The sequence below is a fragment of the Nyctereutes procyonoides genome, unplaced genomic scaffold (genome assembly GCF_905146905.1).
Source record: "Nyctereutes procyonoides isolate TBG_1078 unplaced genomic scaffold, NYPRO_anot_genome, whole genome shotgun sequence".
In the NCBI taxonomy this organism is placed as follows: Eukaryota; Metazoa; Chordata; class Mammalia; order Carnivora; family Canidae; genus Nyctereutes; species Nyctereutes procyonoides.
Window position 1 is genome coordinate 21096028 of NW_026575024.1, and position 27773 is coordinate 21123800.

General features: G+C 49.9%; 1 protein-coding gene across 1 annotated transcript; it reads right to left on the reverse strand.

Moving 5' to 3' along the window:
- Nucleotides 1-905: 905 nt before the first annotated feature.
- BPI (bactericidal permeability increasing protein) lies at nucleotides 906-27455 on the reverse strand. Its single transcript, XM_055302429.1, has 15 exons — nucleotides 27259-27455; nucleotides 24368-24482; nucleotides 22951-23079; nucleotides 21181-21342; nucleotides 19895-19958; nucleotides 17403-17466; nucleotides 15726-15817; nucleotides 12488-12664; nucleotides 11398-11457; nucleotides 9783-9950; nucleotides 8660-8727; nucleotides 6605-6647; nucleotides 3882-3945; nucleotides 2761-2837; nucleotides 906-1292 (listed from the first exon to the last, which is right to left on the reverse strand). Exons 1-15 carry the CDS (start codon nucleotides 27389-27391, stop codon nucleotides 1251-1253), a joined length of 1458 nt encoding a protein of 485 aa, XP_055158404.1. The 5' UTR covers nucleotides 27392-27455; the 3' UTR covers nucleotides 906-1250.
- Nucleotides 27456-27773: the final 318 nt, after the last annotated feature.

The window sequence follows — 27773 nt, forward strand, 5'->3', positions numbered from 1 at the left end:
CTAATGGCCCCAGGTGACCACAGCTGGAGTGTCACGATGGAATATGGCCCAGAGGTCCCAAGGAAACTCACCAGGGGCCCAAGGACAGTCTGGGCTGGTGGTCTGGCTTCTATGTCAGCCTGGAGAGTCATGGGGAAGAGCTACTGCAACTGTGGGGGTGGCTAGCTAAAACCTCTACTGGCCTCTGTCCCCTGGCCCAGTGTTCTGCTTTGGGCTCAACAGCTGGGCGGGAGAGCTTGGGGAAAAAAGGAAGCACGTGGCCGAGCTTGGGGCAGGGAAACAGGCTGTGCAGGGTAGCCGTTCAACAGCGACACCGTGCGGTGGCGACCGGAGCAGCAGGGGCCGGAGCTTGAGGACCGCACGGGAAGACACCAGGCTGCGCGGGCCAGCTGCTCAACAGCGACACCGTGTGGCAGTGGCCAAAACAACAGCCCAGGGGATGGATCCACTCTATAGATCCTCTCTCCCTGACCTTAGGAAACGGGACCCGCTCCCTTTGGACTAAGTAAACCCCAGGTACTCTTGGGAAGTGTGGCGTCAGGGGTGACCTCAAAAAGGGACAGTGAGGGGCGCCTGGGTGGCACAGTCGGTTGAGCTACCGACTCTTAGTTTCAGCTTAGGAAGCTTCTTGCTCAGTGGGGAGTCTGCCTAGGTTTTTCTACCCCTCTCCCTCTGCTCCCCCCACCTCAAAATAAATAGGTCTAAAAAGAAAGGGACAATGAGACTTTCTGCTAAGAGGTGCATGTGGGGACTCAAGATATGAATTAGAAGAATGGAAAGAGGTGATTGTATCCAAGCTGTGAAGCGGTGCTGCAGGGAATGCTGGGTACTGCCAACGAATGAAAGAATGAACAAAACCCAAGAAACAATACCATCACTCAGAATTCCATAGCAAAAAGAAGTGGTTTTGTTTTTTTTTTTTTTGCCGGGGTGGGTGGGTGGCGAAGCACAAAAGAAATATTGAGGTAAAAGTGGAAAGCCACTCTTGGAGGAAATCTCTGTGCAGACTTCGGGCTTGAAGGAAACTCAGAATCCCTAAAGTACACACACCCCACACTTTGTCAAGGAACAAAGTTTCTGTATTTAGATCATTTCCAAATCTGAGTTCCCAGACATTTGCAAGGGTGTCTGGTTCAAGGGTTGGAGAAAGGCAGCCTGTGCCCCATGGGTGAGTCAGGAGCCAGAGCCACCAGCCCCGCACCTCCTGGCCGGGCCGACAGCCCCCCGGCACCGACGCTGAATTCGGGACTTCAGCCGCTGTAGTGAACATCTGCACCAAACAGCAGGAAGTCCTAGGGGAAGATGGGGAGATTAGAGTGCTGTCATTGCTGGGAAACACACCCTGGCCTTCGAGCAGGGGCTGGGGGGGGGGTTTGCAGGAAACTTCAGAGCAGCCTGCCTGCTGCCAGGAAGGGGAGCAGAGCACCCCGCGGGGTGAGTGGGGGCACCAAGGGGAGGAGGGCCCCGTGTCTGTGGCTGCCAGCACCACCCCCGCAGCTGTTCCCCTCCGTGAGCTGCAGTGCAGGCCTTCATTTGTCATCCTTGCCTCGTGGCAGCTCAAGGCAGCCTTGTTCCCAGAGAGGCTGCAAAACCACTTTTCTTTGCTCCTTCCTGCCCTTCACTCAGAGTTTTCAGAAATGAAGAAATTACACCGTGCCACAGGGTCATTTTGTTGTTGTTGTTGTTGAGGATGAACTTGGTACAATGTGGGGGACACAGTGGGGTGATGTGTGTGTGTGTGTGTGCACATGCACGCACCCACGTGCACGCTTTCTCGGCTCTTCCGCAGTCTCAGCCCCCTTTGCAACCTGGTCTGAAGAACTAGGGGTTGACTGACCGGATGGATATCCAGGGTGAGGGAGGGCAGGGAATCTGGGCAATGGGGCCGCTTGTCACAAGGGCCACACGGTTAGCAGGACAGCCACTGAGCCAGGTAAGGACTGCAATAGTGGGTGCCAGTTTCATTGCCCAGTTACCAGTTTTGTTGGGACACACTAGGCTTAAGGGGCCTCGGGGATAGAGAGAGCGTAGAAGGAAATGGACACATAGCTGGGTCACTGGGTGGCACAAAGGTGGCTGTTAGCCTGAGCTGATATAAGCCAGCAGGAAAAGCTGACAGTGGGGAAGAATCAAGGCCTGGGCAGAAACCCTGGAGAACTTGCAGGGAGGGGTAGAGGAGAGGGAAAAGGAGGGGAAGGAAAGGAGGGGTTGGGAGTATTGGGGAGTATTGAGCCAGTAACGAAGACTGCATTGACCCAGTGAGAGGTGGCTGGAAACCAGGAAAGGCAAGCTTCCAAGCTAGGAGAAGAAAGTGTTCCTAAATCGTCTCAGATGCTGTTGTGGGTCTGGCTGGAGGACAGGCAAGAAGAGGCGATCCATTCTGGGACAGAAGTCCCCACTTTGTGGCTCCCATTTTACCACCCCCACCCACTGCCAGAACATTGGCAACAATGCCTAGAACATTGCTGGCCACAAAGCGAGGTATACAACACATATTTGTCAAATATGTAAATGCATCCACTTATAAGAGGCTCTGCGGCCATCGGGGAGCTCCATTTTTACCGAACATGGTGTGGGGATGCTTCAAAGCAGGACATGGCTGTGAATTTGGACTCAATGCTTAGCTGTGCAGCTTTCCTGAGCTTTACTCTTTCTTCCGGGTTCATTAACAGCCCACCCACCTTGCAGGGTGCTGACAGGGTAGAGAGTGCTTGGTACACGGCTTGCACACATTTGGTGAAAAGAGACCTTTGGACCTACCTGGTGGGTCTGAAGCACCAGGTTGAAGAGCTGCACGTTTTCAGGCATGGGGAGCGGGAAGCCTTCCTGCAGCCGCTCTGCAATGGAGGGGAGGTCAGTCCTCAGGAGGGAAGGCAGAGGCCCGCCCCCGAGAGCCAGGTGGGCAGCCTCCCTGAACCAGCGTGCCTGGCTCTGGGTAGGGATTGGCAGGTACTTGCAAGCTTGAAAAGTTGGCTGCCCTGGAGACTCTCACTCTTCACCACACTCTGGGGACTTGGGAGCCTTGCCTTCCTGCCCCATCAGCCCCAAGAAGCCACATTCAGAACCCATGTAAGCCTCTTCCCCAAGACCACCCTCCTGAGGGTGCTGGTGTACACGGCCAGGGGCAGCTGCTGCAGGGGGGTGGACAGCCCGTGGCATGTGGTTGGGAGTATCTACTGGCGTGCACACGGAGCCCCTCAATGTTGAGGATGAAACCAGAGATGGGCAGTAGCCAGGGGCCAGCTCCCCCCATACCACCATATCCAGATGTGGAACTCCAGAGAATCTAAACTCAAACCTATTCTCTCAGGTCATTATGAAGCTACATTTGTCAAGGTAGGAAGAGAAGTCTATTATTATAGAATAATTTGTGGCCTAGATTTATAGTTCTTAATCATTCTGATCCTGGAGTCTGTGGGCCTCTATGTGTACTCTTGCCCTGGCTCCACAAACGTTAGGCTTTTCTGAGTGTGTTGAGTGTAAGCGGTTAGCTGAGGCTAGCCCTTCTTCCCTGGCACTTCTCTCTGAGGTGGTAAAAGACTGAGGGCTCTGGCTTCAGAGCCGGGACCAAATCTCAGCTCCATCTCTCGCCTTCTCTGTGACCTACAACAAGCCACCTGACTTCTTGGATCTCCCGTTTCCTCCCATGAAAATCCCCATCTCATGGGGCTGTCTTAAAGATTGGATGAAATAATAGATGGGTACATAATAGGAACTCAACCCGTGGTAGTCCCCTTTTCTCCATCCCTTTTCTGGTCAGATACCATTTGAGGTTCATTTGACGTGACCACCTTCCAGCCAGGTTATTAGGCAACTCTAGGAATTGACCTCACCTGCCTCCCCTAGGACTAAAAGTCACTTGCTCTCCCAAAGCTCCTTACCGTTAACCTTGGGAAGCACAGCAGTGGGCACAACATAGTTCATGATAGCTTGCAGCACTGCAACCTGGAAATCAGGAGGACAGGACCCACATCAGGGCACCCTTGGTGTCGTCGTTGGACATCTTCTGCCAAGCTCCCACCCCCACAGAACAACCTCAAAGCTAGGAAAACTGCTGAGTGAGGGATATAGGATGACAGGAAAATTCTACAGCCCTATCAGGTCACCCAAGTGATCTCTTTTGCTCTAAAGGTTCCAGATGTAAAGCATATTCTAGATGTAAGGTATCAGGCAGAGGAAAGGAAAGGAAGGTCGTCAAAACATTTGTGTAAGACGATGCATGGTCTCAGACACTGTAGGCCACAGGACAAACTGGTTCAACCTCTCTGAGGTTCTATTTGGCCATATTCAGCAAAAGCCTTAAAAATGTGTGTGCCTGGGGGCATCTGGGTGGCTCAGTTGGATAAGCATCTGACTTCAGCTTAGATCATGATCTCAGGGTCCTAGGATCAAGCCCCAAGTCGAGCCCTATGTCAGGCTCTGTGCTCAGCAAGGATCCTTCTTGTCTCCCTCCCTCTGCCCCTCCCCCTGCCCTCTCTCTCTTTCAAATAAAATACAAATAAATAAATAAATAAATAAATAAATAAATAAATATGCCTGGTGGGCCAGCAAATATTCCTGTAAGGCATTCATCCTAAGAAAATGATGAAGGGTGTAGGCAAAAATTAATATGCAAGGATGCTCACCAGAGCCATAAATTCAACCAAAACAGTAAATTAACAACTAACAATCGGGGAATTATCTGGGGGACATGGTGGCATGGTGGCACTTTGACTCTAGGAAATAGGATGTAACTCTTAAGAATAATACCGTAGGAATTTCATTATCCACACAGAGATATTCACGATATATTTTTGAGTGAGGAAAAGCAGGCAATGGAAACCACATAGTCCACTGTCCTATTGAATATGCATATCAAATGGTCAGGAAGGATATACTCCAAATGATTAACTAAGTAGTAAAAATAGGAATGGCTTTTATTCCCTTTGGTTTGCACATCTGTAGGCTCTGATTATTCTATAATGTAGATTTTTACTTTTGCAATAGTAAAAAAAATATTCAAAAATAATGTAGCACTTTAAAGATGATTGCTTGGTGACATTTACAACTTGTAAATATGTACTTTTTTTTCCTCTGGAACAACTGAGTTTCCTTCCCCAGGCTGTAAATCCCTGGGCTCATAAAATGTGGAGCCCTTCTTCCTACAAATCTGAGAACTTTAAATTTTTATTTTCTGCAGAAGTAGAATTTAGTTACTCACTGAATCAAGCCACTGTAAGAGCCCTGGCACAGTAAATCCATGAAAATACAATGAGGTTGTTTGGGTCCTTCTGTTTGTTGTAGTCTTACCAGATGGAAAGGGCTGGATTTCCATCCAATTTGGAGGGAATGTTGGGATAGTCCAACTTCAGGGCTGAGTGGCTTACAAGACACCCACTTGGCGGGGATCTTTGAGAGGCATTTCAGAGATCTAAGGAAATGTTTTCCAGGGGTTCAACAAGAGGCCCCCTGGGACATTTGGGCTATATGTAGCAAGACACTTCCACAGAATCAGCACACCGTGGCTTCTAATAAGTCACAAGGGCAATGCTTGTTCAAGGTGGCTGGTGAAGAGAATTGAGCTGCTATCGACTTGGCAATTCTGGGGCCCCAGGGTGACTTAGGAGAGAGGCAGGGGGTGAGTCTGCTTAATTACGGTCATTGATTCCAAGTAGTGGAATCGTTTGCTGGGCTGGTGAGATACTTGCCCTCCTCCCTCCCACCTGCCCTTCTCCACCTCTGCATGACTCTGCCATTCACCTGGCTATTCAAGCCAAAAATTCAAGAGTCATTCTTTATCACCCCCACTACATATATCAAAGCTCTCACCAAGTTCCATCTAATTTCACTTCCAAAGTATGTGTCCAATCCACCATCTTTCTCCTTCTTCATAGACAAATGCACCCACTTCCCCACTGATGCACATGGTCTGACTCTTGTCCTCCAAAATCCATTCCTTTTACCCCAGCCAGGGGCAACTTTTATAAAGGCATAAATCAGATCAAGTCACTCCCTGTGTGGAACAGTTCCTCACTGCCTTTGACCACAATCTATGCTAGGCCAGAGCGCCCAGAACCTACCCCACCTGCCTCTCCAGCCACATCTGCTTTTACACCTCCACCCCCAGCTTGCTCTGCTCCAGCCACAGTGGCTTCCTTCCATTCCCCAAACATGTTGAACTTGTTCTTACCACACGGCCTTGCTTCTCCTGTTCCCTCTGTCTGCAACAGATCTTCACCTTGTTGGCTCTTTTGTCCCAAATATCACCTCCTCAGAGAGGCTTTCCCTGATCGCATGGTCTAAACTTCAACCCTCCCCATCACTTGCTACCCCACTCTCACTTTGTCTTTCATGCAGATGGAAAAGATTATGGCTCATCTGAGGAAAGGTTTGAGGTTCAGGGAGGGGAAGTGACTTGCTCAAGGGCCACAGTTAGTAAACATGGACCAGTGATTCTAGCCTAGGTCTGTGGGCCCATAAAGCTCCTCTGGTCATTACTTCACATGCAAATTACATGGAAATGAACAGGTGGCTCTGGAAATGATGCCAGGAGTCAGAGTGGCCCTCAGGTCAGTTATCTCAAGATCAGGGGAAAGGAAGGAGCCACCAAGGGCCTCAGACTCACCGAGAAGGAGCCGATGTCCGAGTGCTTCAGTTCTAGGAGCAGCCTGTGAGAAGGGGAGGAGGAAGCTGAGACCACCATTTGCCTGACCTGTGTTAGAGTCCAGTTGCTGAGGAGAAGGCACCCTCTGTGGTGGATGCCACCCGGTTTTCCCCCCTAGTATCCATTCCTTTCCCCCTAATTGCTCCTTTGGGGCATTTAGTGCTGAGCTCTGGGGCAGGCTGGCCAAAGGGCAGAGTCTATGTCCCTTACCACAGTGATTATTGGGAAGATGGACCTGTGGCCCATGCTGGTCCAGTGAGACTTGGCCCCAGGACTTCTCCTGAAAATATTGGGAATGAAGTGTTCTTTTCTCCAGGAATATTAGGGAGGTACTGGTGACCATTTTTGTCACCACTTGGTGACAGCCTGCTGAGAAATGAAGTCAGCATAGGGGATAGTAGAACCAAGAAATGGAGAGAGTCAGAATCCTAAAGACTTCATTTGAGCATCTGGATCCACCTTTGTCTGAAACCCTTAGACTTTTCAATTACCAGAGCCAATAAACTATCCCCTCTTTACAGTCTTTGTGGCATTTTAACAGTGCTCTAAGAGAAAGGAGGACATAAATGGCTACTTATTGAACCCTATCATTCACTATGTTGTGTGCTTTACCCCATGGAAATCCTATAACACCCTCAGAGGCAAGGGCCATCACTCACATTTCACAGGCAAGGAAACTGACAGAGATGTCAGACAACTTGCCCAAGGTCACACAGCTAACAATTAGCAAAGTAGAATTTCAAGAGATCTCTCTGAGGCCTGAGCTCTTGTCTCCAATACCCTACAAGGCTTGAAAACTCACCCTTGTTCACTAAGAGGCGGGGAGCCCCAGGACTCCTGGCCCGTGGACTCTCACACCGCACCCCTGCATATGTGAGCATCTGCTCAGCCCTCACCCAGCTGTATCCTCTCCGGCTCCTCTACTTGAGAGGCTCATGGGTGTTCAAGGAAAATTAAATCCACATGTATCTGAAGCAGTAACACTTGTCAGAATGATGCCAGGAGAAATAAGCAGCGTGTAAACCTCAGGAGCCAGTCTCAAGGTTAAGAAGGACAGCTCCGTGCTGCAGAGAAGGCGGAAATGGGCAGGAATGTAGGTCAAGACTCAATTTAAACAGCGGGAGCGTGATTAAGAGGCAGACAGCAGGTCCAACCGTCGGGGTCATCGCGTCTGCTCTGCGAGGGTCTCCCTATCTCTTCCTCTGTGTGCGTCCTTTCCACTCTCTCCCCCTTCTGGGTCTGTCTCTCCATCTATCTGTCTCTTTTGCTCCCACTCTTTTTCTGTCTCTCTTGCTCTGTGTCTCTCCCTTTGTGTGCATCTCTCTCTGAGAGTCTCTCCCTGTGTCTCTGTCTCTGACTTGCCCTGTCTCTCCCCCATAGCTCTCTTTCTTTTATGTCCCTCTCTCGCTCTTGCTCATGGAGCACTCAGATTCCTTGTGTTCTCAACACTTCAGTGCATGCTGAGTGTTTGCCAAGGTGAGCTGCGCTTCAAACACCGGTAGCCTCCACACCAGAGCCCGCACGCCTGACCACCTGCCGGGGTTCTCCCAGCCTGAGGCGGCTGACAAAGGCCCAGGGATGGACTATAAAGAAATCGATGTGGGTTTTCTGAGGGCTAAGGCAGGCCAGGGACACGGGTGACTGGGCGCTGCTGGGGTTCGGTGTGGAGTAGAATCACCGGCTGGCACCGCACAGCCATGAGTCTGCCCAGGACTGAGGGGCATCCCGGGATTCAGGACCTTCAGTGCTAACACGGTGGGGCCACAGCTAAACCAAGATGACTGGTCACCTATGGTGTAGGACCCTGGGGGGGGGGGGCACTGCATCTCTGAGCATCAGATTTACTGTCTGCAACACAGGGCTCTGGTGCCCACCGTGCACCATTTGAGGCTTAAATGTGATGGATGAACAGGAAAGCAATGACACAGGGCTGGTGTGTTGTAGGGCTGTTGCTGGTCCACAGGCACCAAAAGTGGATGGGCAGCCACCTCCTGTCATGCTCACGGGATCACTTACTTGTCCAAACTGAGCCGTCCAACAAGCCTGTCAGGCCTGGCGCTGACCTCCATGGAAAGGTTCGTGCTCTGCAAAACAGCAATCCAGAGAGTGAAATCACCCGAGCCAGGGGCCGAGGCCTTGGCGAGGTCTCCAAGACGGGGAGGGTCAGCTTCATAAAGGCTTGGCAGAGGGGCCCACATGGAACCCAAGGAGGAGGGGCTCTTCCTTTTGCTTTCTGCTAACTGGTGAGTCTTGGGCTGGCAACCAATTACCATTTTCTCCCACTGCCCTAGGGACCATTTCAGATTCCCAGGCCACTCTCATGAGCCAAGCCAGGTGAGACAGATCTCAGGGCTGGAGTCCAGGCCAGCCCTATTCTCAAGCCATTCATTCATTCATTCATTCATTCAATATTTACTGAGCCAGAAAACTGAGCTCCCCACCTCAGCTTTGCTGCCCACTGTCTGCGTGATCTGGGGCAAACCCCTCAGAACCCATTTAATTGGCAAAGTGGGGAAAAGGGGTCTTGACTTGAGAGAGGGCAGACCTGCCTGAGGCCTGTGAGCACCCCCTGGTGGGGAGAGAGTCTGGCCTTCCCCTCCGCACCACAGAGGGTGCCGCCAAATATTCACCAAGTGACAGAGTAGGCAGATAAACGAATGTGCAAATCAACAGTGGACCAAAAACTTGAATAAAAGAAGGATTACACACACAAACGAAGGAATACACAGAGATATGCATGAATGAATAAATGACGAATGAGTGAACAAATATCCAAATGAATGATTAATTGAACAAAAGCATAAGTAAATGAATAGATGAATAATGGAATAAATTAATACATGTCTGAACCAGAGCGGGTCTAGCCTATTTCAAGTGAGCAACCTAATGAATAACTGAATCAGTGAACAAATTCATAACTGCCTAATTCAATGACCAAAGGTAGGAGCGAACGGATCTGAGACAGGACACATATTTCAAGCCAGTCATGGAGGGAAGAACTGAGTCTGCGAACCCCTGCAGGAACCAGAAGCAGTGAGTACGGGCACTGGTCTCAGGCCCCAGAGCATCTGAATCTGGGCAGGATTTGCTGAACTCCGAGAGCAGTGCCCTCATCTGCCCACAGCTGGGAAGAGCTTACCAGGCCAAGCACGAAGAGGGGAGCCAAGGAGGAGTTCGGGAGGACGGCAAAGGCCTGGGTCTCCAAGGTCGGGGTGAAGATGAAGCCGGCGGGGCGCATGGTGAGGTGCGGCGGGGAGGAGGCCCAGACTTTGAATTGAACCGTCATGTTGGGGAACATCTGGGCCACCTGCAGCCCCCAGGGGGGACAGCCAATAAAGTGACAGTTTTATTAAAGTGTCTCCAAAAGAAATAAAAAATAAAAAAATAATAATAAAGTGTTTCTAAAGCCTGTCTTGTCTTGACCCTGCATGAACATCTCCGATGTATTCCTATTGCTTCTTGAATAAATCGTAGAGACAGCGCGCACTGGCAGTGGGTGCCTGAGACCTCACTCTCCCAGGCCTCTACCCCTTACTTTCCAGCTCCAGCCACATGGGACTCCTTTCTGTTCCTCAGACACACAACCCACTCTGTTCCTGTCCTAAACCCTCTGCACTCTGTGTTCTTTTCTCTGAATGCCTCTCCCCTCATTCTTTCCCAGCTTGGCTCTTTCCCTTTATTCAGGGGTCAGCTCAAATGTCACCTCTTCACAGAGCAGTGGTGGCTTCCCGGGGGAACTGAGGAGGGCTTTGGTGATATCCCCAAGCCTCTAGTCCTCCCCCAGGTAAACTCATGGTCTCAGAAAAAACATTGTGATTGTTATGCCATAAAGCTTCAAGAGGATTTCACCGATGCCCCTACCAGTCATGCCCCCCCCTACACACACACACCACTACCCCCACTATGGAAACTTCTGGAAGTGCCACCACTGGAAAGGCTATTATGGATTGAATGTTTGTATCCCCTCAAACTCATGTATTGAAGCCCTCGCCCCCAGTATGGCAACAGCGGGAGATGAGGCCCTGAGAAGTCACGAAGATCAAGTCATAGATGTGGGGCCCCTGATCCAAAAGGATCAGTGTCCTCATAAGGAGAGATGCCAGAGCATGCTTGCTCTCTATGTGCTCAGAGGAACTGCCATGTGAGGACACAGCAAGAAAGTGTCCATTTACCAACCAGAAAGAGGGCCTCACCCAAACCCAAATCTTTGGGTAGCTTTAGCTTAGACTTCTCGGCCTCCAGAACCATGAGAAATACATTTCTGTTGTGGGAGCCACCTGGTCTGTGGCACTCTGTGATGGCAGCCCGAGCAGACTGAGACAGAGATTCTCGTTTGAAGTGACCTCATCAATCTGTTGGCTTCATTTAGAAATGGTGGTGTGTACTTTTTAATTGTTTCGGGTGCCTGAAGAATAATTTTCTCTCTTCACTGGTTGGGGGCTGGAGTTGGGCAGGGATACTATCTGCTGTGTTAGATGCCAGGAGCAGAGCCCTGGCTGCATGGTGAGCATTCAGTAAATATTTGTATGGTGGGTAAGCCCCCAGCGTCTACCCTCATGCCTAGTCACCGGGGCTCTTGGAGCCTTTCTCAGCATTGAGGAGGGGCTGCCCAAGGCTGTTTCTACTCTCAGGCTGGATTGCCTCTGGGTCTGGCGAAGGGGGCTCTCTTCAGGCCACTCAGTGCAGCTCAACCCTCACTAGCACCCCTAAATTGCCTCATGAGAAGACAAAAAGGGGAGCAGCCTCTTTCTTACCTGGGGTATGAGGGTCCCCAAAAAATCAGTTGTCAGTCGGAATTTGGATTTCTTTGGTATCTGTAGCAAGGGAAGAAGAGGAAAGGATCTTGGGGGATTATGTTGTAGATTGGGGGGTGCAAATTCTATATGAGGGGTTAGAGACTGAATACACAGACAATGGCCAGCCCCTATGTGACAGTAATGCCTATCACTAACTGCAGCAATCAGTCCAGAATAGTCAGGATATGACCAGCGACTGCCAACTTCCCTATTTTTTGCCCTGAAAAACTCAAATATGCTCTTCAAACATAGGATGCCCAGCCTCTATCAGCTCACTTCCAGCTTCCCTGTGCCCCAAACCTCCACAGGAGTATAGTTGTAAAGGTATAAAGCCATCAAGCTCCCCGTCCTCTGCATGCATCTGTCTCTGCCAAACACAAGTGTGGGTGGCTGACTCTTCCACCCTGAAGAGTTCTCACTCTGGTCTTTGTTTATTTCCAAAGGACATGTGGGGGCTCAGCATCCCTTTGGTGCCCCTACAGAGAGAAGGAACCTGGCACCTCTTCCAGGAGCAGCGTAGGAGGAACCCTACGTGGCTGGCAACCAGGCTTCACCTGGATTCTGGAGACGATGGTCATGTCTTCATTTTATAGATGGGTAAACTGAGGCCCAGAACAGGACTCAGCCTATCGATAGACACATTGAGGATGATGATCATGGTGGTGTGATGCTAAGACTGGGTTAGGGCGAGTACTCAGGCCACATTGGCTGTATAACTTTTATCCCTCATCAAGCACTTCCTACGTGCTAAGCATGTGCTGAATGCTTCTCGTGCATTCACACCTCACTCCACTCTGTCACACCCTTGGGAGAGAGATACTGGTGTGGGTGTTTTACAGGTGAGGAAACAGGTTCTGAGAGGTTGAATGACTGGCCAAAGGTCACCCAGCTAGAAAAGAGGGGGCTGATATTCCAACTCAGGTCTGGCCACCCTAGAAGCTGGAATATGATCCCTCCCACTCCCATGTGAGCACAGGTTCAAGTCCCGACTGTCTGCTGTTCTCTGAGGCCCCTGCTTTTCCTGCATCCACCCCCGGCCCGGCCTTACCATGTCATCCGTGATGGTCATGTTTAAGGCCCCTGCCTCTTGGTACACAAGCCCTGCTGTGTTGAAGAAGTAGTCGGAGATGCCCAGGTACACCATGTGGTCGTGATCGGGGGGCAAGGCCATTGCTGGTGGGGTGAAGGGAGGGGATCTGGGGTGAGCCAGACTGAAGAACTCTCCCTGGGGGCAGAGGAGACAGGGTGAGCCTGGGCTTCCCTTCAGGAATTATAATTCAATGTCTTCATTCCAGGAGAAAATGGCTGGAGGATACCAATCATGCAGTCAAGACAGAGGAGGAAGCCGGGAACAGAAACGTATAATAGTGTCATATGCCTCCTGGGTGCTAGTTTCCGGGGGGCTTTTCTTACCAACCCTGCGAGGTAGGTGTGATGATGCTCATTTTGTGGAGGAGGGCACTGAGGCACAGGGAGGTGAAGTGACTTGGCCAAGGCCACTTGGGCAACATGCCCAACTTGCTTGGCACCCTCCCGGCCACTCCGTTGGCTCAGCTTCAACCTTGCCAGTGAGCACAGAAACTCTACCAAAGGAACAATAAGGCTCTGCTTGTTTGTTTTCATCTGTCAAGTTAGTAAAATTTTAAAGAGAGAGGTAAACTGTTTTAAGTGTGTGTACTTCAAAGCCACGTGATCTAGTGTTGGGTGAGACTATTCATATGCTGCTGGGGAATATATGTTTATAAGTTTCTGAAGAGCAATTTGGCACCACGCTGCAAAAGCAGATAATTTATTTAGCTTAAAAAACAATGTGGAGTTATAAAAGAGCAAATCGTAGATGGATACATATGGTCGAATACCACTTATGTAAAATTTAAAGGCATATAAAACATACTATGCAAGAATTATTGACGTGCGTAGATATGTAGCAAAAAGTATAGAAAGTATAAAAACGCGGTTAAGAAGGATACACACCAGCATCATATTGGTGTGATTCCCTGGAGGGTAGAGGGGACCCGAGGAGACCTCAGATTTATTTTTAGAGTGTTCATTTAAAAAAAAAAAAAAACAGGGGCAAACTTGGCAAAATGGTAACATTTCTTAAATCTGGATGATGGGTTCTGTGTATCTGTGAATCATTTCATCACTAAAAATTAACTGCCACAGCACCCGTCTTACAGAATACCGACAAAATGCGACTCTTAAAAATAACAAGTGGACCCATATGCCAATCAGGAACCAACTCTAATGCATGTCATTAGGTGAGAAAAGCAAGTGAAAGACTGATGTGTATCCATTCATGCATATGGATTACCAGCAAAACCAAATGGGCTTGCCCGTGCACGCATGTGTGCACCTGAATGCTTAGAGCCAGGGAGCCAAGGGCGCCTGGGGGGCTCAGCCGGTTAAGCATGTGCCTTCTGCTCAGGTCATGATCCCAGGGTCCTGGCTCCCTGCTCATCAGGGAGTCTGCTTCTCTCTCTCCCTCTGCCCCTGCTCTTCCTCTCTCTCTTCCTCACTCTCAAATAAATAAATAAAATATTAAAAAAAAAAAAACTAGGGAGCCAGGAGGTTAACACTCCCCATGGCTCACAGCTGTTACCTCTGGGCAGGAGCCTGGGGGTGAGGGGGAGGGACAGTAAAGAGGACATTCTCATTCACTAAAAAATATTATGTATCATTTTAATCCTTTTTTTCCACTGTTTCACTTAGTTTTTAAAAATTATACTATTTGGTCCAGTAATGCCACTTCTGGGAAGTAGTCAAGGATGGACAGAGATCCAGATACAAGGATGCTCGTGGCAGCTCTTGTTACATGTGTGGGAAAAAATGGACACAGAGCCCAAATATCCCGGAAGACGGTACTTGGGAATCTTATCACAAGCTATTCACCGAAAAACCCAGCAGCCAGTAAAAGGTCTGCGGGAAAGATGTTCACACTACACTGTTGTATTTTGAAAAGTTGTGAAACAGTATGTATAACATGACTCATGTAAATACATGTATGTGTGTATTTATTCCTATTTCTATATATGCGAGTTTTTTTTATGTGTATTTGTTTCTGCCTCCTTTATGCGTGTGTGTATGTGTGTGTGATTTCCTGTGTCTTGGTAGAGACAGGCCATGATCTTGGGATGCCTGGGTGGCTCAGTGGTTGGGTGTCTGCCTTCGGCTCAGGGGGTGATCCTGGGGTTCTGGGATCAAGTCCCAAATCGGGCTCACCACAGGCAGCCTGCTTCTCCCTCTAAGTATGTCTCTGCCCCCTGTCAGTGTCTCTCATGAATAAATAAATAAAATCTTTTTTAAAAATAGTGTATATCTCAGAGTTGTAATATTTGGGTAATCTCTATCACCCTTCCTTCCTTCCTTCCTTCCTTCCTTCCTTCCTTCCTTCCTTCCTTCCTTCTTCCATTCTTTCCTTTCTATTTATTTATTTCTCTGCTCCTCTGTAGTTTCTAAATCTTGACCTTGGTTTGTTGAGGACGTGCAAGGCCAGTGTGTCTGGCTGGAGGGTGGTGAGTGTCAGGAAAGTGGCATGAAATGAAGCTCCATCCATCCATCCACCCATCTGTCCGTCCAATCAAAATATTTGCTAAGCAGCTAATAGATACCAAACTTAGCTCCATGTGCTGCCCCTGCACTCAGGAACAAAGCAGCAATAGCCCCTCCTCCTTCATCACCCTGAGGGACACTGTGACCGTGTGTGCATGTGTGTGTGAGTGTGTGCAAGTTGGGGGTGGGTATCAGTAATAAGTAACACTAAGGAAAATAAAGCAGGATATGGAGGGAAAGGAGGAAACTATTTCAGTAAGTGTGGTCTGGGAAGGACTCTCTAGGGAGAGGGATATTTGAGCAAAGACTGGAAAAAGGAAGGGAGAGCTTAGGTGAATATCTGGGCAAGAGCTTCTGGGCAGAAGGAGCAAGGCAAAGGCCCTGGGGGAGTGAGCAGGCATAGGGTGGTTCCGGAGCAGCCGGGAGGCCAGTGTGAAAGGAGCAGGGAGTGGACACCTGGGTGGCTCAGTGGTTGAGCAGCTGCCCTCTGCTCAGGTCATGATCCTGGGGTCCTGGGATCGAGTCCTGCACTAGGCTCCCTGCAGGGAGCCTGCTTCTCCCTCTGCCTATGTCTCTGCCTTTCTCTGTGTCTCTCATGAATAAATAAATAAAATATTAAAAAAAAAAGAAAGAAAGGAGCAAGGAGAAGGTGCAGAGGTAAGGATGATGAGGAGCCCTAGGAGAATCCAAGGCAGAGGCCGGAAGGTATATATGTCCCTCTGTGTAAGTCTCACCTTCAGATGCCCATCCAGGTTATCTGCTGTAGCTGTCGGAGGGGCCACCAGGGAGTAACTGATCCCAGCAATACGATCTATTTTGTATGTCACTAGAGAGGAGAACAGGGACCATGAGCCGGCTCCGCACAGCAGCATCTCTGGAGTCTGAGACGCAGTTGGCATCCGCCAAAGTTGAATCGGGGACGGCGGTGCCGGTTCCATTCCCACCTCCTCCAGGGAGCCCTCCCAGGGAGGGAGGGAAATGAACCCACACTCTGCGTAAACGGACATCATCTCCTTCCCTTCTTCCCACAGCCCCAGATGTCAAGGAGCAGAGGGTTGAATTGAACTCTACATGACCTCGGACAAGTCCTTTCATTTCTCGAAGCCACTTTTTGTCATTTGTAGAACAAGATAATACTAGTGACCACACAAGTGCCCTGCACGTGGTAGGGGCTCAAAAGCTGAAGGGACCATTACTGGCAGGGATAATACCCCAGGCTGAGCCCAGGCTGGCTCAGGGCCGAATGCTTTCTGTGTTTCTCAACTGACATGAATGAGAATTAAATAAATACTGGTCCCCTCCTTACAGCTTTCCTTCCCGCGTTAGAGGGAAAGAAATGAGGCTCAGAAATGTAACTTGCCCAAGATGGCACAGCAGGTGAGTGATGCAGCTGGACTCCAACAAAAATCATTTTCCTGCCTGCTGGACACCTGCAATTGCACAAAACATGCCCAGGATGTGCCCGTCCCTGGGGAGTGGGGGGGGGGGGCAGTGCCTGGGGACAGAACACGTCTTACAGGAGCTCACACCATGTGCTATGGGGCCTACTCGACAGGGCGGGCGCCCGGGTAGCAGCTTGGGGCACAGGCTCTGGAGTAAGAAAACCTGACTTTGGATCCTGCTTCTGTTTCTTTCTGGCTTTGTGACCTTGGGCAAGTCAGGGATCCTTTCTGAGCCTCAGTTTCCCTGCTGGTAAAATCCGGATCATACACCAACCTCCGTGTGGTGTTGGGAGGCCAGGAGGAGACAGTTGTGCTGGGTGCGTGGCACATGGCAAGAGCTGGCCAGAGGCCTCCTCTCCTGACCATCTGCAACTTGTCACAGTTTACCACATACTTAGGGATAGAGAGAATTATCCCCATTTTAAAACTACAAAAACTGGGCAGCCTGGGTGGCTCAGCAGTTTAGCGCTGCCTTCAGCCCAGGGCATGATCCTGGAGACCCGGGATCTGGTCCCACGTCGGGCTCCCTGCATGGAGCCTGCTTCTCCCTCTGCCTGTGTCTCTGCTTCTCTCTCTCTTTCTGTCTCTCATGAATAAATAAATAAAATCTTTTAAAAATAAATAAAACTACGAAAACTGAGGCCCAGAGAAGCAAAATGATCAGCCTCAGATCCCAGGCCAGCTGTGTGTGTCTGGCCTCAGAGCTGGAAGTAATTTGGTTGTTTGGTCCCTGATGGGTAGGGGAATGAATGGGTGTGGGCTGCTCTTGCACCTGCCACAAGGGCCTGGCCCAAGAGGGATCCAATGCCAGGGGCCATTTGAAAATAATCTGTTCTACTCATCCCCACACCCGGCACCAGCCTGTCTGGGAAGCTCGCTGGCTCAGCATGCGGTCGTCCCTGTTTCCCTTCCCACCCCCAGCCCACACATACTTGTATCCCAGCCTCCTTGATCTCACCCAGTGCTCACCTGGCAATGTCTTTAAATAAGACTGCAGCCTGGAGGACACGGAACTGGTCACCACCTGGCAGATCTGGAGAGGACGAAGAAAGTGACCAGTGAGGGCTGCCCATAGTGGAAACTGTCCTTTGGGAATAAGGAATCTGATACATTTTCCTTCCCTTGAATGTTTTTTTGGAGGAAGGAGGGAAGGAAGGAAAGAATGAGGGAGGGAGGGAGGAAAGAAACGTAGGAGGGAGAAAATTGGTTTCTCGGACTGTGTTTCCATCACACAAGAGGTGTGACTCTGCATGCCCCGAGAATATCATCCTCCCAGGAGCCTGTGCCTCTGCCACATGGCCCAAGGGTAGGATGGCCCCACATCTGGTAGCTGGGGCCCCGGCCCAGCACCTGCCCCTACTGCCCTCCAAGGCCACTCACCCATGAGGACCACCAGATGGCTCCAAACCACAGGAAATCACATCACAGCCCCCGGGAGCCGGCTTTCTGCTGCTGCCCCTCTGTGTTCCATCCTACCTGCCCCCCCACCCCTCCAAACACAAGATGCATCATGCATCGAGGAGGGATGGGGTGGGGGGTGGCCTCTTCCCTCCCTCAGATATCTACTCTTCACTCAGTATTCCTGGGGAGCCAACTGCCCAACTCATTCCTCGTCCACCCTTCTTACTATCATAGACACTGTGTGACTCCTTTATTCATCCCTCCATCCATCCATCTACTCAAGCCAGTACTGTTTTCTAAAGAATATCTTATTATGATTAGGAGCTTCCCCTCTGAGGTGGGGGTGGCCTGGGTTTGAACTCCAGTACTATCACTTCTCCCTCTGTGCCTCAGTTTACTCATTTGTAAAATGGGGGAAATCATGACACCCACCCAACCACCCCTCATCGTAAGGATTTTGTGCGCATTAAATGCTGGGATCCTTGTAGAGTTCTAGGCGTCATGCCAAGCCCACTCCGTGGATGTAGCACCCTCTTGCTCCTTCTCCCCATCACCATCGCTGACAGCAGCACAGTATTACTTTGTAGCTTGGCCACTCTTACAGTGTTACCAAGAAACACTTTTGTTTTAATAGTTCCAGTGTTAAATGCTAACATTCCCCTCTGACTATCGCCTAATTACAAAGACTGTTGAACCACGGGTTAGCCGGGCGGTGGGGTGAGCACACCACCTGCCTTACCTCCGTGATACTTCCAGCAGCTTGGTGTCAGAGGTATTTACGGCCCCATTTTGCAGATGGTGAAACTGAGGTTCTGATATTTGCTCAAAATGACAAAGCTAGTTAGGGCCCTGGAGTCAGAATTAAGACCCAGAGACTCTGACTCTAAAACCCATTCTAGGGCAGCCTGGGTGGCTCAGCAGTTTAGTGCCTGCCTTCAGCCCAGGGCCTGATCCTGGAGATCCGGGATCGAGTCCTGCGTCAGGCTCCCTGCATGGAGCCTGCTTCTCCTTCTGCCTGTGTCTCTGCCTCTCTCTCCCTGTCTGTGTGTCATGAATAAGTAAATAAAATCTTTAAAAAAAATAAAATAAAATCTTTAAAAAATAAAAAATAAATAAATAAAATAAAACCCATTCTATAATCTGCTGTATTTAGACACATGTTAACAACCATGTGCTATTTTTTTTTAATTTTGTTTTGTTTTAAAACTTTGACAGAATGCCTTCAGACCGATGATCTGATTTGACTGATATCTCCCTACCCTCATTGTCAGTGCCTAGGACCAGGAACCCAGCGACTCTCATCTAGAAGACCATAGAGCTTCCTCAGTCTTCCTGACATGCCCTGCTTCTTTTGGCGCCTCTTGTCATTCTTAGGGCAGCCACAGAAGTGTCTCTAAAGCACAGATCTGGCAAGGTCACCCCCTTGCCTAAAATCTTCAAGGGCTCCCCACTGCCCTTGACTCACTTGGCCTGTGAGGCAGGCTCAGGGCATTCCTGGAGCTAACAGTGTATTCATGGAAAATCAGCCCAATGAATGGCCCTTTTTGCAGCTGAAGAAGCTGGCCTGGTGGATTTAGGATGAGGGCATGGTTGGGGAACACTGGCTGCTACCAGTTCCAGCCCTAGGGAATAGTTTGTTGGCACTCTAGCCTAGCAGCTTCCTCAATCATGTGTGTTATTCAAGGTAGGGAGCACCCAGCAGGGGGCTTGGAGTGCTGTGGGGATGGGGGAGGAGACCAGAGGGCTCTGAGCAGAGGTTTCAGAGGCAGGTGAGGCAGGAGAAGGCAGTTTGCCTGCAGGGAGGAATGAGGGAGGAAGAGCAGAGGTGGTCCAGCGGGGTGTGGGGAGAGTACACTGTGGCTGTGTGCCGGGACCCTTTCCTAGGCTCTTGCTGGACTCCTCATGACCAGTTTTTAAGCCAGACCTGTGGTTTCAAAGAACTGTGAGCTGTGAGCTCTCTGGGCTGAGAGCAGAAGGATCCAGCAACACACATACTGAGACATCCCTCCACTCCCCTCCCCCTACCCCTTCCCATTCCCAGGACTCTGAGCATGTCCTACCTTGTTGTTCATGGTCTTTCGGATGGAAGACTCTATTTTTTTGTGGAAGAGTTGGATCAGCCACCTGGAGATTGACATGTGGGGACAAGCATGAGGCTTCCCAGGTGTCCCTGGGTTACATTCGGGAGGGTACCTCATGTGAGAAGCCTTCCTCCCTCTTCCAAATAGCCTAGGCACCCTTGTTCCTGGGCTTCAACTGTACATGCTCCCATTAGGTACTTGGCCCTCTGGGTGCAGTGACTCATTTATGAGTTTATTTCTTCAATTGATGCATGGCTGGACCCCTACTCTGTCTCAGCGTCTTTCCTCACTACTGCTCTCCCTCTTGCACTCCAGCCACACTGTTCTGCTGTATCCTCTTGTGTTCTTTGCTCCCTCCCACCACAGGGCCTTTGCACATGCCGTTCTTGGTGTTTAAAACACCCCATCTCCAACACCCACCTAAATAACTTCTACTTATTCTTTTCATTTTAATTCAAATGTCATTTCATCAAGGACGAACCAGCCGGCCCCCAGACTAGGTCAGATCCTCCCTTCCCATGTGCTTGTAGTACGTTGTACCTCCTTTTCTTAGTTCTTACATCCTTTTGCAATTCATCATGAGCCATTCACTAGTGCAATGATTTGATTAATATTTATCTTGAAGCAGGAAACTTCAAGAGAATAAGGATTCTGTGGCTAAGAGTCTGTGGCCAGATAGTTCTGGACTGAATCTCTTTTTAACACTCAGTAGGTATAAAACCTCAGGATATTTCCTATTCCCTCTCTGCCTTAGTTTTAACTTCTGCAAATGGACGTAAGAATAGACTAACTTCATTGTGTGGATTGGTTGAGACAATTTGCAAGTTTAAGAGAATGCTTGGCACACAGTGATGTGAGCCACTGATGTTACCTATTGCTAAATTGTAATTGGCCGCTATTATTTCCCGAGCACAAGCCCAGTGCACAGCAGATTCTAAGTTGGCATTTGCTGAGTGGATAAATAAATGCCTACAGATTGGTGGTGAGGACTGTATAGTTTAGTGCATATAAAGTGGTTAGCCCAGAGCCTAGGGCATCACAAATGCTCAGTCAAGTCTGTTGAACGAATGTTGGATGAACAAGTGACTCCTTGAGGCAGGGATGGTGTCTGCTTTGTCCGTGGACCCTGTCCTTCCCCTACACCTGAGGCCTCTGAACAAGACCCGGCAAGGAGGTGGCACTTGGCACGCCTTCTGAATACAAACATGATTAAGACAGTGCTTCTTGAGGTCCCTCCTCCCACCCACAGTCCCAGGAGATCATACCCCAGATGGCCGCCTGAGACGTGCACGCGGACACTGTCAATGTAGTTGTTGCAGCTGGAACAGATGACGGTGGGGTGGCCTGAGGTGGGGTCGAAGCTCATATTCAGACCAGCTGAAATAGAGATGCTCTCCACACTCAGGTCAAATTTGCCGCTGGTTTTGCTGTAGAGGAACACAGAAGAATTGGGGCAAGCACTCTCTTCCCCGCTGCCATTCAAACTTCAAGCCTGGGCTGGCCGGTGGGTTTCACTATTTGAGACGGAGTTCAGAGAGGGGAGGCAGCTTGCCCAAGGTCACAGAGCACTGAGTGAAGTGCGGGTCCATGTCCCACCAGGGAATGCTGCTCTTACCTACTACCTCTGCCCCTGTTGAGTGACTTTGGGTGTCCTAACTGCTCTGAGTTCCAACGGCCTCACCCAGACTCTTGGCCAACAGTTGAACCCTGGCTTTGCCCCTAAAAAGTTGAGGGCTTGGGGGCTGCTGACTTTAATTAATTAATACTCTCATTCATTAAATGGAGTTAATAACTCCTCCTCCAGAGACAAAACGAGTTTGGGTATGAGAGCAGACGTAACATATTTCGTCAACTCTCCTTCAATACAATAAAGTACTGTCATCTTTTTTGCCATCAATGAGTAAACTGATAGAGGCAAAAGAGCCCATGTGAAGAACTGAGGGGGCACCTGGGTGGCTCAGCAGTTGAGCATCTGCCTTTGGCCCAGGGTGTGATCCTGGGGTCCTGGGATGGAGTCCCACATGGGGCTCCCTGCAGGGAGCCTGCTTCTCCCTCTGCTTGTGTCTCTGCCTCTGTGTGTGTGTGTGTGTCTCTCATGAATAAATAAATAAAATCTTTAAAAACAAACAAAACAAACATTAAAAAAATAAATAAGCAATTCTTACCGTGAGGAAAGGACAAGTCAGCAGTCCTGAGGGTAGGGGTGGGTGAGTCCAGGAGGGCAGATCCATGACCCTCTCCCCAGAGTGCCTTCTCCATTTTGCCCCCGACTCCTCACCGTCACTGAAGTGATCGGTCATTCTGAGCCACCACCACTAGACGGCAGGCTTATCGTGGTGCGAACCCAGTATTAAGATTCAGAGTTGTAGTTTGGATGATTTGCCTCAATTTTTCACCCCTTTGCCTATCTTAGGGGGAGTTATGTGCATTTCCAAGCTCTTGACTTTGGGCTTGGCTGCATGATTTACTTTGGCCAATGGCATATGAGTAGGAGTGACCATAGGCCATTTCCAAGTCTAGGCCTATGGGTTTCCAGTTGCCCTATTTGCATGTCTGCCATCACCAAGGATATGCTCTCAGTAGCCCACTGGTCTAAGGGGGAGGAAGAAGAGATACATGTGGAGCAGAGCTACCTCAGCTGAGCTCAACCCAGATCAGCAGAACCCCAGAGGACACATAGATACATGGTGATAATGTATGACTTTTGTTTTCAGGGGTTGAGTTTGGGGTGTTTTATTACACAGCAACAGCCAACTGATAAAAGGGTAAATGAAAGGTCCCACTTAGCCTTCCATCCTAAACCACATGTATCAACTCTTGACAATGTCTTGCATTGTGATGTGGACAAATGCTCAACTATTAATCAAAGGCTATTTTGCATCTTCACATGTGAAAATAACCCCAGGAGTCTTGTGGGGACAAGTGGTGATGGATAAGGCAAAAATTGGGTATTCCGGAGACCTGGCTCTGGCCCCTTCCAAATATCACCAGGAGCTCACCCACATACTCAATAAACTGCAAGCTTGGAAACATACATGAAATTCTTTCGTGCCTTCCATTTTCCACTGATCTTGATGTTGGCATTTCTGATGGAGAGATCAAGGCCCTTATTGGGCACTAGTTTTATCTGGGAACTGGGAAGCTGGAATCCACGGATAACCATGCTGTGAAGAAGAAACGCTGTTAGCCTCCTGGGGACCCACACAAAGACTCAGTTAATGGTTAGTGCAGACTCACCCACCCCTACCCCCAATCCATCATTGCATCCATTCCAGGAGAACCCAGAAGCCATGAGAGCAGCCTTGGGAACTCTATGGGCAGAGTGGCTAGATGTTAAAGTCAGACACATCTGCATTAGAATCCTGCTCTTCAGTGTACTGTTGTGTGACCCTGGGCATGTCACTTAATCATCCTGAGCCTTGTTTTCTCATTTGTAACATGGGCACAATAATCTCCATCTTGCAGGAAGTGTGATGATTAATGAGGATAATGAATGTAATCTCAATTGGCTGCAAGTTCTGTAATGGGTGGAATGTATCTCTCTTGGTTCACTATTGTAGCAAAACCTGCTGGGTCACACACGTAGTAGGTGTTCAAAAATATCTGTTGAGTGAATAGGTGTATAAAATTCCATAGAGGACATTTATGGGTTTTCTGCCCAGCACCCTCACCCCCTTCATGTAGTAACAGAACTGCCTTTTTACTTTGGGGGAACCCCTCCTCACATCTACTCTATGTTGTTCCAAAGAAAGTTGACTTCACCTCCACCTTCTCAGAGTGAAGCTTCTGACTTGGGCATAAGCTAGTTAGTATAGGGTAGCCCTGGCCACATGTGGGTCCAGGGAGGTGTACATAACCTAAGATGGGGTAATTGGGGGGGAATCTTAGGTTTTTGGCTTGAGTTGCAAGAGAAAATTGCTGTCCTTCCACAGGATTTGCAGCACTGAGGAAATGCTGGTGGCCATCTTGCATCTTCATGGGGACACCCTACCTGAGAGTTGGACCTCCCCAAGGGAAGGGATGCTGAGAACCCCAAGGGAAAAAGAGGGTCCAATGACATTCGGGCCCACCTCAAGCTGGACCCAAAGCCAGGCTATTCCAGAGACTTCTCAGACGTGTGAGCCAATAAATTCTGGCTTGGGCCATTTTGGGTTAGGCTTCCTCTCCTTGAACCCTACCCCTTCTAAATGCTACTTGTTTTATGGGCCTGGCACAGAGTTTGGAGGTTCACGACACACTCCCCTTGCCTTGGGAGTCATAGTGAGTACCTTCTGTGGCATCCTCCACACTCAGCTTGGGGGATTCTATTCCGTTGGGGTAATGTCAACACTAGTTTGTGGATCTCAACCTCCTCTCTGAGTTTAGGAGTTTGGGGCTCTGTGCTTCTAGGTCTTGGTGGCCCCAGAACACTTCATGCTCCGTACACTCAGGATTGAGCTCGACTAGCCTCACCTGTAGAAACTGTAATGTCCTTTCCCAAGATGCTTGACCTTGAAGCTTCCCGAGAACGTGGGGATCTTGATCTTCTCCAGCTCCTTCTGTAGCACAGCCACGCCTTGCTGGCAGGCTGAGGGGCAAGAACAGGGCAGATGGTCAGAAGCTCAGCCCATCCCCATCCATACCGGAGTGGGGGGGGGTGGTCTGTAAAGGCTCAGATGGCAAATATTTTTGGTTTTGTGCCTCATTACTGTTTCTATCAGGACCACTCGGCTCTGCTGTAATTGCAGGAAAGCAACAATACCCAATATGTAAATGAATGGGTGTGGTTATGCTCCCATAAAACTTTATTTATAGACACTGAAATTTGAGTTTCATATAATTTTCACATGTTGTGACATAGTATTCTTTTGATTTTTTTCAACCATGATAATGTGAATGATAATGTGAATGCCACTCTTAGTTCACGGGCCATATGAAAACACATGGTGGGCCACATTTGGCCCAAGGGCTGTCGTTTGCCAATCTGTGGTCTCAAATATCACCCTAAACACTCAGTCATGTGTCCTATGTGTATTTATGGAACACTGACTCTGTCCCTCTCTCTGTGCTATGCCCTCACAGGTACGCCACCCTTCTGACTTTTTGGCCTCTGCCTCCACAGGACCTTTGCTTGTGCCTATACCTGCTGCCTAGGAAACCCTCCCCTCCCACCTTCCCCTGGCCAAATTCTAGTCAGCTCGATCATCACTTCCTCCAGGAACCTTCTCTGACCTAGTAGATGAGAGCAATCTCCCTTGTCATCATTCTCACGATGTGGGCATCTCCTGAGGAGCCCCCATTGCTATCTGTAAGTGCACCTCTCTTCAAGTGACTTTGTGATTACTATCTCCTCCCACTGCTAGACACAAGTCCTTCAAGGCTTGCAGCAGGAATGTCTATTTTATTTATGAATGTGGCCCTTACATTTACCACAGTGATTGGCACTTACTATTAGAAGGCACTTAATATTTGTTGAACAAATAAATGAATGAATGCCCAATGTCAAGAATCTTGCCATCTGTTATTATGCGGCTAACAGCATAATAACCAGTTGAAAGACAAACATGTTACTTGAGAAGGAGGAAGTAAAGAAGACGGATCCCAGGCTTTGTGTTTTCCAACAGCCAGTTAGGAAATGACAACTGTCATCACCACCACCGCTACCATTTATCTGAGCCAGGCATTGTCCTGCGCTCTGGTACAGGTATTAAACTATTGAATCTGAATAACTCCAGGAAGTAGGTCCCATTACCACCCCCAATTCACAGATGAGGAAGCTGAAATTTGGAGAAGTGGCCACACAGCTGACAAGGGATGGATCAGGATTTTTTTTTTTTGTTTGTTTGTTTTTTTTTAAATTTTTTTAATTTATTTATGATAGTCACAGAGAGAGAGAGAGAGAGGCGCAGAGACATAGGCAGAGGGAGAAGCAGGCTCCATGCACCGGGAGCCCGATGTGGGATTTGATCCTGGGTCTCCAGGATCGCGCCCTGGGCCAAAGGCAGGCGCCAAACCGCTGCGCCACCCAGGGATCCCTGGATCAGGATTTGAATCCAGGACTTCTGGTCCCAGAGCCCATGCACCAGGACGGGTCTCCTGGAGATTCAAAAGTGAACAATGCATACAGAGTCACTGACTGGAGGGGAAGGAAAATGTACAATGGCCAGGATCTGTGTGGGGTCAGCAGGAGCCAGGCCTTAAAGGGTCTCAACTGCCATTCCAAAGGGTCAGGATATCTTGACCCCCAGGGATAAGAGCAGATTGGGTGCCTTTCAGGAAACACACTCTGGTTGCCACATGGAGAGATTGGGGCTGCCGCAACAGAACATGAAGACTTCTGGGTTTAAAGGCTGAGCCCACGCCACTGCTCCTGGGAAGCCCTCAGACTAGCCATACTCTTGTCTTTGAGCTCACATGGAGCCTTCTGGTGGCACCCCTGGGATTCAGAGGTGTCCCACCAGGTCCCCCTGAGTGCTGTCCTGATTCCCTCAGTGGAACACCAGCTGATGGGCCTCTGGCTCCTCCCTGGTCTGATTTTTCTGCGGCTGGCTCTCCCCCACCAGTCCACAGTTCGTCTCTCCACCCCTGGGAGACAGCATCAAGCAGCCCCACGTGGGGACATCGGCCAAGACTGGAGGTCCCATCCAGACCCGCCTACTTCCCCAGTCCCTTCTCCAAATTTCGGTTTGCTCATCTGTAAATTGTTGCTAGTAACAGTATGTCCCACCCAGGGCTGAAGTAAAGGTGAAAGGAAATCAGGTGTGTAAGGTGCCTGGCAGAGATCCAGGCAGGGCAGCAGGGGTGGTTCCAGGCCACTCTCTCCTCCGTCTGGGCCTGGGTGAGTGGCCCAGAGGGAACCTCTCGGGGGCATCCGGATGGGTAATGTGCACAATATGGCTGTGCCAAGCCCCTGGCTGGGGGAGACCACGAAGAAGGCCCTCCCTTCCTTCCCTTCCCCATCACTCAGCCTCCTTGCAGGGCCTGGGCACTGCCCACGCTGGAGACTGAGCCAGGGATCTCAAGGCAAATGACAGGACTGAGAACCAGCTCTGGAGGGAAGATAAGGGCCTAGAAGCCTGAGTTGGCGGCTGGGGAGAGAGAGGGAGGGGACTGTGAGGACCCATGGGGGCCTGAGCACTGGCCCTGGAGTTCACCAGACCAGCATCTAATCACAGCACTGCCGCTTTGCAGCTCTGTGACCTTGGGCAACTCACCTTGTCTCAGTTTCTTCATCTATGTGACAGGGGATAAGAGAGCCTCCTTTGAGGAGCAGTGAGCTCCTGGATTTAAATGGCTGCACACAGCAGGTGCTCAATAAGTGCTCTTTAGGGGCAGAAGAGGAGGGAAGGAAGGCATCTGATTACCGTAGTCCAGGCCTTTCTGGGTGATCCTGGCCACGACTCCAGGGTTGGTGGTGGTCACAACAGCAGCTGTGCCCAGGGTGGCCAGCACCAGCAGGGTTGCCCATCTCAGTGCGTTGTCAGGGTGCCTGGCCATGTCTTCGTCCTCCAAAGCTGCCAAGGCCTTGAGGCCTCGAAGGAGAGCCAGGGATCTATAAAGGAGCTGGCTGGGGAAATGCAAGCCAGTTGGATGTAGAAAGGAGGAAGGAAACTGAGTGGGGGCGGGAGAGGGGGAGGGCTGTTGCCTGCCATGGTTGGGGCCCACAGTGGAGCCTGGGAGCTGGGGATTGAAGGGGAGTAGGTGGGCATGGGACATGTGTGTGTGCACCCATATCTGTGTGTGTGAATGGGGTGGGGGTGCGTGTTTGGCAGGCATGTATGGTGTGTGTGTGTAGCAATGTGTGTGGTGGTGCTGTGTGTGGGATATGTATGGGGATGGTGGTGGGGGGGGTATGTGTGATATGTGTGGGGTATGTGTG

Excerpts from the sequence above, each read along its gene's own strand:
- BPI (XM_055302429.1), bottom strand. The coding sequence starts at position 27,391 with ATGGCCAGGCACCCTGACAACGCACTGAGATGGGCAACCCTGCTGGTG. Across the intron at positions 19,959-21,180 it reads GTCTCAGGCGGCCATCTGGG|GTGGCTGATCCAACTCTTCC; the intron begins GTATGATCTCCT and ends GTCAATCTCCAG. Across the intron at positions 15,818-17,402 it reads TTATTTAAAGACATTGCCAG|TGACATACAAAATAGATCGT; the intron begins GTGAGCACTGGG and ends TCTCCTCTCTAG.